Genomic DNA, 12703 nt, shown 5'->3' on the forward strand with positions numbered 1-12703 from the left:
TATGTCACAGCCCAGGTGCATTTTAGCTTTTAAGTATCACATGTGTCTTATCGCTTCTGAGTCTCTTGAGACTCACGATGATTCTCATTTAAATGCTGCATGACAAACAGAGAGACATCATGCTTGTACATGTACAGTGTGGAGGATTTTAGTCAGGCTGTGTTTGATTATGATATGTGAGGGCAACCATGGGTAACAGGCAGAAACGTGAGAGCAGTTCACATTATTACATGTAGAAATATTATACAATTTGCACTGCACCAAACTACAAATTATTTATTTTCTTATTTTGTTATTTTGATGTTATTTAATAATATTAAAAGGCCACATTTTCTTTTAGTGCCATCACCATCACTCATAATAACAAAACTACTGACATGCCTTGTGGTTAGCACTACTGACCCTTGATCACAGGGTCCTGGGTTCAATTCCTGGTTGTGTCAGATTCTTTTTCTACTTATGACTGTTGACCTCATCATGATTTTTATCATCATTGATGTGCTAGTCACTGAAGTAATCAGATAAAAAATATCTTACACCAGGGCAGCCTAACATCTTGAAGAGGGCCTTCCAGCTACTAAAGCCATACTCACGTTTCATCTCACTGATATGCTAGCACAGCCATGGATGACAGCTAGAGTACAATGATTATACAGTCCTCAATGTGTTTAATCCATATTCCCTACAAATATTATTAAATGTGAAAGTACTCTGTTGGTTGTGTTTTCATGACTAAATCACTGAACTGATTACAATGAAAGTTCGTGTGGATCTAGCTTGAACCCTGAGGAAAAACATAGGCTGCTCTAGAAAGTTATTAAAAAATCAAAGAAATCAACCTGTAAGAGAGTGAAGTAAGGAATGGAAAATATTTCCTCTACATGACTGAACATAAAGTGTGTTTAAGCAGTTACTAAATTTGCTTCATAATGTACCTGATGTATAAGGTATTGTTATGCAGTGTGGCAATGGGTTGGGAGGGAGGTGGAGGAGGGAAGGGATGGTTCCGCATGTCATGAGCTATGCTTAATTGAGCAGGCAGAAATTTGATGGCAGCTGATGTTCCTGCACATACAATAGCTTATTTACTCACTATCATTCATCATAAAAAGAAAAACTACTGACGTGCAAGCACAGCTGCGATTAACAGCTAGTACTAAGTAAAACTTTCCTTCCACTAGGAGGAGCTAAACTATGGTGTAATAAAATAGAATTATATAAAATTTATTAACACAGTTTTTATGTCAATGTGATATTATTTAAAGTGCTGTAAAAATAGTAACAAACATGTGAATAAAATCCTAAACAGTAGTATTAGTTTTAGTTCAAAACTGGTAATGGTTAATGTTCCTACAAAAAAATTTGCTGAGCCACATGAGACTCTTTACAGTGTGAAGACTGTTGCATGTGCTGCATGTAGTTTGTGGAGGAATTGTGTCTACTCATGTGTTAATATACGAGATATGTTAAAAAAATTCTGGAACTTGGTCCACAAAATTTTTCTATGCTTATTTATTGTGTACAGCCTCCTTTGAAATGCTCTCCTCCCCAATTGATACACCACTCCCAATGTCATTTCCACTTCCAGAAGCGGTCTTGGTGAGCCTCTTGCGGGCTTGCACGAAGCGCCATCTGCGAATTTTCTTTTATCTCGTCTGTCATTGCAAATCATCTTCCTTTCAAAGGGGTTTTCAACTATGAAAATAAAATTAAAGAAAAAAAAAATGTTTGCAGCGACCAGGACTGGAGAATTTTAAGGATGAGGCAGCAGAGTGATTTAATTTTTTCTCCAACAGTTGCACATCAACAGGGAAGAATGTGTGGGTGTGTTATTGTTATGCACAAATCGTGAATTGTCTCGCCACATTTCAGGCCCTTTCATTCTCACAGGATTTCATGACATGATCCAACTGAAATGAAATGTCTCTTGGACAGTCAGTCATCAATTGGCATGCACAATTTCATTGATGTTCCTGAGATGAGCATCGTCTGTAGACATCAAAGGGTGTCCTTAGTGAGGATCATCTTTAACTTCCATCCATTTGTATACTGAGTATGGCATCACCATATGCTTCCAGCCTCATTTGGTGTCTGTGCAAAACTTTCCTTGAGTTCCACACAAAATTTAATGCAGGTGCATTGCTTCTGTAACTCTGCCATCTCAAAATACGCAAACTGTGCAACACAATATTCTACTCAATTCAGCACTGAATGATAACAGACACACAACAATAAAACTACTGGCAGCTACACATTAAATACAGGTGTGTGCAGGAATGTCAACCACACGTCACTCCTGCACACCACTGGTGCAAAATTATGAATGAATGTTCCAGGATTTTTTGAACAGACCTCATTTTCATTTCATTTAATTTCAATAAGTAAAAGTTATCTTTTGGCCTTTGCTGCTATGTATATGTGTTCTTCTTCTTCATTTTTAATATATATATACACTTCTGTATGGTGCAATGTGTACTGAACAGGTAGTAGCAGCAGTGTCAGTAGTCAAAATCTGGATGTGGGCTTGGTACTGTTATTCTCCACTGCTGTTCTCTCTCTCTCTCTCTCTCTCTCTCTCTCTCTCTCTCCCTCTCTCTCCCCCCCTGCACCTCTCCCCCACCCCTCTCTCTCCCCCCTGCCCCTCTCTCTCTCCCCCCCTACCCCTCTCTCTCTCCCCCCCTGCCCCTCTCTCTCTCCCCCCTGCCCCTCTCTCTCTCCCCCTGCCCCTCTCTCTCTCCCCCTGCCCCTCTCTCTCTCCCCACTGCCCCTTCTCTCTCCCCACTGCCCCCTTCTCTCTCCCCACTGCCCCCCTCTCTCTCCCCCCCTGCCCCCTCTCTCTCCCCCCCTGCCCCCTTCTCTCCCCCCTGGCCCCCTTCTCTCCCCCCTGCCCCCTCTCTCCCCCCCTGCCCCCCTCTCTCCCCCCACCCCCTCTGCCGACCTCTCTCTCCCCTCTGCCCCCCCTCTCTCTCCCCATTTGCCCCCTCTCTCTCTCCCATTTGCCCCCTCTCTCTCCCCCCACTGCCCCCCTCTCTCCCCCCTCTCTCCCCCCCCTCTTCCCCCCCTCTCTCCTCCCTCCTCCCTCTCTCCCCCCTCCCTCTCTCCCCCCCTCCCTCTCTCCCCCCCTCTCCCTCTCTCTCCCCCATCCCTCACTCTCTCTCCCCCCATCCCCTCACTCTCTCTCCCCCATCCCTCACTCTCTCTCCCCCATCCCTCACTCTCTCTCCCCCATCCCTCACTCTCTCTCTCCCTCTCCCTCACTCTCTCTCCCCTCTCCCTCACTCTCTCTCCCCTTCTCCCTCACTCTCTCTCCCTTCTCCCTCTCTCTCCCTTCTCCCTCACTTCTCTCCTCCCCCTCTCCCTCTCTCTCTCTCTCTCCCCTCTCCCCTTTCTCTCCCCCCCTCTCTCTCCCCTCTCCCCTCTCCCCTTTCTCTCCCCCCTCTCCCCCTCTCTCTCTCCCCCCTCTCCCTCTCTCCCCCCTCTCCCTCTCTCCACCCCCTCTCTCTCTCTCCCCCCTCTCTCTCTCTCCCCCCCTCTCTCTCTCTCCCCCCTCTCTCTCTCTCCCCCCTCTCTCTCTCTCCCCCCCTCTCCCTCTCTCCCCCCCTCTCCCTCTCCCTCTCCCTCCCCCCTCTCTGTCCCCCTCCCCCTCTCCCTCTCTCTCCCCCCTCTCTCTCTCTCTCTCTCCCCCCCTCTCTGTCCCCCTCCCCCTCCCCTCTGCCCCCTCCCTCCACACACACAAATAAGCAAACTGGATAATCCACAAACAAATAATCAGGAGTTCACTAGGTTTGTAATAAGTGACAAACACGCTGGTAATCACTTGTCAAAATATAGGCTGTGGTTTGTAGAAAATTTCAAAATTGTTGATCTAAAATAATGTTATCATAATTGCAGGTTATTGGGTTTGACTCAGTGGATGATGAAAGTAAACCAGAAAATCCATTATTTGACAAAGATGTTCCTGTGCCTCATTTGTGGAATGACTTTGAAAACCCACCGTATGCATATTATCAGTATTATATGTATGCAAACCTGACTGTTCTAAATCACTTTCGAAGGTAAGCAATACAGAAATGTGTGTATCTCCTTGAGAAATAATATATTCTTGAACCAGATCTTATTTATTTTTGCAGCAGTAGTAAAAAAAAATTGCTTGTAAAACTGCCAAAGAAACTGCACTTTTTATTTCTTTACATAAATCTTTCTCTCTGCTTTTCATTATGTTTCTGTAAATAGATATCCTTATGTTAACATCATCTTCTGAGAGTAGCATTTAACCTAATATCCTCAATTATTGCTTGGATGTATTCCAAGCTCTGGTCTCCTGTACAGTATTTGTGCTCTCTATGGCTCTTTCTAGTGCCATGGAAGGTATTCCTTGACATTTTAACACCTGTGCTATTACGATTTCCCTGCTTCTAGTCACTATTTTCCACATATTCCTTTCCTCCCTGATTCTGCAGAGGACTAAATCATTTTTTATCTTTTCAGTCCACCTAATTTTCAACACAATTTTATAGTATCGTGTCTCAAATTTTTTGATTCTGTTCTTTCCCAAAAATTACAATCTAAAAAAATTTGTTCCTTAAATTAAGGCCTATGTGTGATATTAGTAGCCTAGTTTGCTTGTTACATTCTCTTTGCTTTGTTCATACTGCATTATTTTGCTCCAATTTCTTCCCTTTGTCATCTTTGTGGATGATAATTATTTTAAAATTTATCCCTAATCTCATTTTTTGCCATATTTTGGTTTATTCTTAGACCATATTCTGTGCTTATTGCACTGTTAATTTCATTCATTGTGACTTATAATTCTTCATCACTTTCATTTGGGATAACAATGTCATTGCAGATCTTACCATGAATTTTAATTCCACACCTAAGCCTTACTTTCATATCCATCAGCTTCTTCAATGTACAGGTTAAACAGTAGATGAGAAAGCTTGCACCCCTGTTGTCCACAAGTTTTACTCAGAATGCTTCTTTCTTGGTATTACGTTATTGGTTTGTGTACGTATTGTAAACTATTAATTGTTTCCATGTCTGAGTGTTGCTACTGGTTCTGCAACTGATGTTAAGTTAATTTTAGCCACTCCAGTTGCTTTTGTATGGACTTTATTAAGTTCACATTACCAGTTTTGGCCTTTATATTAGGCCATTATCAAGTGCATGTTATGCTGTAGAGAAGCAAAATTCCTTCTTTATTGAATAATATGCGCTTGATAATGGCCTAATATAAAGGCCTAAACTGATTGTGTGAACTTAGTAAAGTGCTAAAAAATAACTGCAGTGGCCTTCATTAACATTGTATGTTACCCCTCTTGTCCTACAAATAAAACTTATTTTGCTGAGAATTTTGAATATCTTGCACCACTTCACATTATCAATTCCTTTTTTTCTGGGTTGAGATACCTTATGAATGTTTTTTTGCTTTTTCTTAAGTTTTGTCTCCATTATCAAGCTGTACTGTCCTGACCAATTTAAGTACTTTATTTATTTTGTTCACCAATCCTGGTAATGTCATATATTTCTACTCTGGAGCATAAAATGTCTGTTGGATTAACAACATGCAAAAAATTAGAAAATTACAATGTCCTTTATCTTCCTTTATCGACTTTCTCTTTTAACACGATACTGAGTATGCATGTTATCATTGGTTAAATATTTTAACCTAATGGCCACCAAAATAGATCACCAAACTGCAATGGTCACTTTATGTAATGGTGAAACAAGTCACTATTATGTTACATAGAAGATGGTTCAGAACTAACTTACCTATCTTGCATCATCTTCATCTCCAAAAATAGGAAGATAGATAAATGTCCGAGAGTAATAAATATCTTTGTAGTGGCATCGATCTCAACAATGGAGGTAGAAATTTCTGTGATAGGCATTTGTACCCACATTTACCAGATCCTTTTTTATATTTTGTAAATAAAATTCAAGATAATAAACCCATAATCAGTGAAGCTAGAACTCTCTAAATTATTACTTTTTAAAAACTCTTAAGATTGTCATATTGGGGTGACTTGGACTTCCAGTCTCTTAAAAAAGCTATTTCTTACCAAAACAAGAACACAAGTAAATATTTATACAGGGAACAAGGAAGTTATACAGTTAAAATGTTCATATTTTAAGCATGGTTGATATTATCTAAATAAACGTCTGCTCTTTTGAAAGTCTTTCCATGTAGTTCATGGTACAAGACATTTCATTCACAAGTAGTTAGTTTCATTAATCGATTCATTAAGTAATCACTTTAAGTATCATTCAGATTTGGCATTTGCTTATGAGTTTCAGATGAAAGGTGGTACATGAAATAATGAGCAAAAGGTACCAACACATAAATACATACACACTGATATTACAAACAGTAGAACACAGTGCATACTCAGGTTTACATCAATGTATATTTTCAAGCACACAGATTGTGAGATTCTGTATCAGTTTTAATGTATGTATTAAACTGTGATTTCAATAGTATTTTTGTGTTGTACAGTATTCTTTTTCATTGAGGCCAGGAATATGGACGTGTGTTTGTGGGATGGATTGTTGGATCTTCACGCTTGTATTCACCTGATAGTTGCCAGAAAACTGTCCCCAAAATTTGGCAACAGACATAAAATTTAATGAGCTTTAGTGGCTACATTTCAGTTACGTAACTTGCTGATTGTTGAAGAGACATTGAAATGTGTAACTCATTTTTAATGTAGCATGTCTACCGTACTTGAAATACCATCTGGGTTCAGCTTTACACATCGACAGTCACTTAATGTTTTTGAAACACAGATATAACTTTTAAGATATGCTTACTGTATCACAACACAGATAACATTCACATCAGTTTGGTGCTTACAAAACTAATTCAAGACTGCGTTGCTAACTCAATACTGATGTGAACTGAACTGCCCCCATGACTGCTGTCATGTGTGCTTTTGTACCATCCAACATTTATAAGATCACTTTATGTATTATTTAAATTGAACATAATTAAACTTACAATTGAAATTTATATGCATTCATAAAGATAGTTACATATTTTGTTTTGGAAAATCATGAGAGAAAATTTTACATAAGTAATATGTCGACATGTCTTGGTTTTTATAATGAAATTTTGTAAAATACACATTGATAACAAAATTTTATTAGTTTATCTAATTACTTTACAATTACAGCATTATTTTTGGTCATAACATGCATCTGGTGTCTTTAGAGTGGGCTCTGTTGTTATTACTATTACTTTTTTGCATATTAACTTTACAAAGGATGATTTCAGTCTGAGTTTACATTTAGTTTAACTTTTTTTTTTGGTTTGTAGTACAATCTTTCTATAAATTGATCAAATTTGAATACTATTGGTGTAACTTCATAATAAGTCAACCAGTTTCCATTAATACAGTAAGTTAGCAATGCCACAATTGAAACTTCTGCATGTATAAAACTGCATGTAAACATGGCATGATTGTATCACAATCACAGATATATGTGGAATTGCACTCTGTATTTTATTCTGTCCTGTTCTGCTACATTACAAGCGGCATCTGGCATCTGCCTTGCTTGCTCTCATTTAGCTGCAGTACAGTTTATGTAATATACGGAAAAGACGTCTTGACAGCAACATTGTGATTTGATGCATTGTCAACAATAGTGTGAGTCAGCATATGCAGGACGTGGTTCAGTATGTTTTGGTTGGAACAAATTATACAAAAATGTTAGTTCATTTCAATATCAATAATGTCGTAGTTCATTATTTTTTATGTAAATTGCCATATGTTTCCCATAAAGAAACATTTACGGCATCAGATGTCCCTGAGTAAAGTAATAAAAACAGAAACAGATAATTAATCTGAAGACATGATTTATACTGTTTACACTATGTAGGAGGGGAACATTTCTACATAGACGTATCTTTGGTGGTTTGTTTTTAAGTCTGAGTAGTTTGATTCCTGTCAGAACCATGGAAATTTCAATACGCCTTACATGTTGACTCAACTGGCGTTGCACATCCAGAGTTACCTTAATGGATACTTTCTTGCAGTCATTCCTCTGTTGGTATGACAGTGATTTGGCGAGTGTAATGGAATTTCAGGAATTTTGTAACATCCCAGGGAATTTTTTTTAAAACAAACTGTGGCTAAACTGCAGCCAAGTGGAAAGAATTGTCATAATTGTGAGATGCTCGAAGTGCCCCCTCCCTTCACTCCCCAGTTTGCCTTTAATTTCTCAGGAGCTCCTTATGACATAATGTTCTGTAAATACACTTTGTAACATGTTCACCAGTAAATAATGCTGTCAAAACACAGATATAACTTTTAAGATATGTTTATCTGCAACACAACATAGGTAAAACTGATGTTGGTCTAGTACTCTGCATTTTGCACTGTCCTATTCAGCAACGTTATTTATGGTATGTGACGCTCAGAACTCAAATATCAATCATCAAAAGCAGTTCAATGCAACTCTTCAAAATTCTGCAGAAAATTGACTTTGAAGTTTTCGAAGGAATTTTAATTCACTTAAAAATAAAGTGGCTTTCACACCAGTTCATATGGCTCAAGTGGTAGAACTGGAGAATCCTAATTTGGTAACTTTGATAGATGTGCTCATCACATTATGAACTGCATACAAATGGAAATATTTACAGACAACATTGTATAGGGGTACCATAGCTTTTGGTTTACTTCTTTGGTTACTGCATGTCTCTTTGCCCAAGGGGACAGAGTCTGATGGCAGCTTAAATGGTTGATGAGGCACAGTGCCCAGATTACACTCACAACAGTTGATGATTCGAGGCCCCTCTTTTGAAAATGTCACTGTATCTAGTAAGAACACAGAGCAGATTTGCTCTTTGTTGGCCACTAATCTGCCCTGAATCATTAACTTTGTTCTCAATGGCTGTTGTTAAATAACTCCATTGCAGGCATCTGAGGTGCTAAGGCTTCTGAATCTGGGAGTAGTCCCCACTGTGTGTACCTTTATCTGCATACAGAATTGGCCAAAGCCTTCATCTGAAGTTAATAACTATACCTTCACACTAAGGCCTCCAGGGTATAAAACCAATATTCCTGCAGAGAAAGTCTATTATAGTGTCAGTTTCTGCAATGGAACCAATGCTTAGTGTACAATTTGCAACCAGGTTGTCGACTAATAGGAAGGTGGGTCACACATCCTGTTCATAAAGTTTTACCACCAGACAAGTTTCTAAGTTTCCAGCTTTACTTCGTGTGCGTATGTTACCTAGAATTCTGCATGCACTAGTAGGTAGATTTTAGCACCTTTTTATGCTCAGTAAGTTGTCTGAAAAGGATAGAAGAAACTATTTTTATTTCTGCTTCAAAATTAACAACTGCTGTCATGTGTCATGTCAGTTTCTTCAGTTTTGTATAGCTACAGCCAATCACTTATTGTTTTTGCTCTAACTGCGGATAGTCTTCAGCAATGGCTTGTAAATCATCATGCCTGGCAACAAATTCGGTATATAGTAATAAGTGCTTGACATCTGTGGCCCTCACCTCACTTTTGATCATTGCAGTGAGGCCACTTTGTACGAACAAAATTAGTTTTCCTGATGCTCATGATCTGTAGGTTGGTTTAACCCATGAGCCTGATAGTTGTGTCTAGAGTTACTGCCAGGGTGTAATCCCCAGTGTGCTTATTTTTCCACCGCTGTTTTATTTCCTTGAGTTGTGTTTGTTTTCATTATTGTTATTTAGATACTTGTTGCGTGTATTTTGTGACATCAGTGACGACTGTAGATTTTGTGAATTATAATGGGAATATTGCTCATGCTCGCAAACCATCATGTAATGTGTGGACATTGCCTTCAGAACTTCATCTATGTTCTTAAAGGAGGTCAATCATCTTGACAGTGGTAAAAACCCATCCACATCATGGTCAAACGAGTAATTAGCTTTTCCCTGATATGAAGCACAAGCATTCCATTAAGTATTGTTAACACGTCAGTGGGTGCCATTTATTGGTTCCAATGCTTAGTTTTATTCAAATATTTTTCATGGTATTGTGCCTTGCTTCACATTGTCTGCAGGAGTGTTAAACACTTTTTTCTGTAGCTTTTCCAATGAGCCTTTGACTTGTACTTGGCTAGGAATGCCTTTTTGAGGTTGTCATATGTTGAACAATTTTCTGACACTTCAGTGCTGAGTCACCCTGTATATACCCTGACACAAATTTAATCTTCCGGATTTCATTCCAGCCGTTTGGAATGACACCTCTAAAAGCTTTTTATAAATACATGATGGACTTTATGTCATCCTGATGTAAAGGACAGTGAACTGCCTCCACTGAAGCATGTTTTCTTCTACAAAGTATGTAGGAAAATATGGTATTCTCCTGACATTGGATTGAACTTGAGCATTCACAACATTGTTGTGGTTTGTTAATGACATCATTTTTATTTTGATTGTCACTATTATAGTTACCTCCGATCCTGAACATGGTATCTTCTTCAAAAATTGATGCACCAGCTTTCCAGTAGTTTCATATGTTTTTTATTTGTGGATTTCTTTGTCCATGTTTTCTTTGTGATCATCAAGGCTAATGTTTACTTTGGCAATTCATTTTGCCATCTTCCTTGAGGACCTCTTTTAGAATAGATCAGTCATCTGTCCCGCCATTATTCTGTCCACCACAGTGCCAACACAGCATTTCAGTAAGTGATATTTACACTTGCCTTCATAGTCATTCATGGGTGTGTGTAGTCTTAAACCCGCTCCAGTTCTTTAATAATCGAAAAGTGTCCAGATGTCCATATAACTTTATTGGTTTATTTTCACTTGTAGAATCATCTCATAAATTATGTGACAGTCCTCCTGAATCGCTCTGTATATATAACTGGAAAAAAAAACCTAATGCTGGCTCTCAGAATGCTAGCTCCTTCCTTCAGAAATGAAAGAGAAATGTCTTGGGCACTCATACCATAGTACTGATCAAATCCTTGGAAGAAGATATCCTGATGCAGGTGTAGAGTTTAGTTCCTTAATAGTACCTAATAAAGCCAACTTAGTATTGATTTATCTGTGACATTAAATATGACACATAAGTAAGGAGTATTCTCTTGTAGTAACGAACACTGTACAAACAGAAGACTGAAACATGACTTCTTTTAAGATTATGTGGCCAGTACTTACTGCCAGTCTGGCAACATCTAAGCACTGTTGTTCATCAAATCCTAGATATCTACCAAAAGATATAGTAGGGTTTGTAGATGTGTTATTGGCCTTCCTTGTTTGTAGTTCACCCAGTGGTTCAGAAATCTATTTGACCACTTAGCAAACAGTATTGCGGTTTGCTGATTTCAGCTTTTTCACAAACTATTCACAGTAAACTTCACTTGCAGATCATTGTATTGAAAGTTATGGTACAGATCTGGGAACAAAATGGTTTGTGGTATGGAAAGTCTGAAAGATTATCTACCATAAGGTGTCAGAGAGACTACTCACCAAATAACAGAAACATTGAGTTGTCGACAGGTGAAAGGCACACACAAAAGATAGTAAAAACTTTACTTTTAGAAGAAATTGACAAACTATAGTGTGTCCACACACACCACACACACACACACACACACACACACACAGAGAGAGAGAGAGAGAGAGAGAGAGAGAGAGAGAGAGAGAGAGAGAGAGAGATTTCCATTCTCTTTTGTGCATTTCTGATGATTCAGTGCTTCTGCTATTCAGTGAATGGCCTCCTTTACTCCTAAATTATTAATGTTCTGCCAGAACTTTCATTACTGTGAAGACAACAGCAATAAATGGGATTGTGTAATGCTGGCAGCATTAACCTCTCCGTGGTTTTCTGTCTTTTCAGTTATCAGTTTCATGCAACTAGTTTAGACAGTTTTTTTTTCAGCATAAGACCAGATATTTTACCACACTTGCAAAAGTTTGCTGTCTGTGTTAACAGAACAATTTTTGTTACACACTGTCATTGATGGTCACATACACTTTATAAGGCATCAACAATTTTCATAAATTCTCAACCATTCTCATGAACAATTAAGTCATTGAAATATTATTATAAATATGTAAGTCCAGTCATACTGCAACTTATTCAGACATCTCTCCAAGAAGGAACAGTTCCTGATAGACTAAAACTGGCAGTAGTAATACCTCTGTTTAAAAAGGCGGTAAAAATAATGTCACAAACTACATTCCAAGCTCCCTTTTAACTATCTTTTCAAACATTCTTGAAAACCTTGTGCACATATTGATTGATAATCATCTCAACTGCCACAGTATCCCTCAACAATAGTCAGTTTGGGTTCTGTGCTGGTTTTTGTACTGGACAAGCAATATTCTCTTTTAACAACCAATTCCTGGAAGCCATTAACAAAAAAAAGTCTACATTAGATATGTTTTGTGATCTCTTGAATGTTTTCAATTGTGTAAGCCATCAAATTCTTTAAAAGGCAGAATAATGTGGTTTAGGTAGTAATACTATTGCTTCATGACTTCAGTCATACATAAAGGACCAAAACAGACTGTAATGCTGAATGGCTCAGTCAGAGAACCTGCCTCATCTGAGTGGGGGATCTTAAAATGTGCTATGCCACAAGGCTCTGTTTTACGTCTGCTGCTCTTTCTTATTTTCATTAACAACCTCCCTTTTTGTTGTGATACAAAGAGTAAATTTACCCTTTTTGCAGATGATGCTACAATTCTCAATGATGAATTGTCCAGCAACA

At 38.5% G+C, this 12703-nt stretch overlaps 1 protein-coding gene across 4 annotated transcripts in view; it reads left to right on the plus strand.

Annotated features, from left to right (window-relative positions):
• Positions 1 to 12703, plus strand: part of LOC124805170 (AMP deaminase 2) — a 467688-nt gene that overhangs the window by 420675 nt on the left and 34310 nt on the right. For all 4 annotated transcript variants that reach the window (XM_047265658.1, XM_047265667.1, XM_047265673.1 and 1 more), the window contains one exon: positions 3892 to 4055. In XM_047265658.1, the coding sequence (XP_047121614.1) occupies positions 3892 to 4055 (164 nt within the window). The remainder of the gene's footprint in view (positions 1 to 3891; positions 4056 to 12703) is intronic.

The sequence above is a fragment of the Schistocerca piceifrons genome, chromosome 1, assembly GCF_021461385.2.
Source record: "Schistocerca piceifrons isolate TAMUIC-IGC-003096 chromosome 1, iqSchPice1.1, whole genome shotgun sequence".
Lineage (NCBI taxonomy): Eukaryota > Metazoa > Arthropoda > Insecta > Orthoptera > Acrididae > Schistocerca > Schistocerca piceifrons.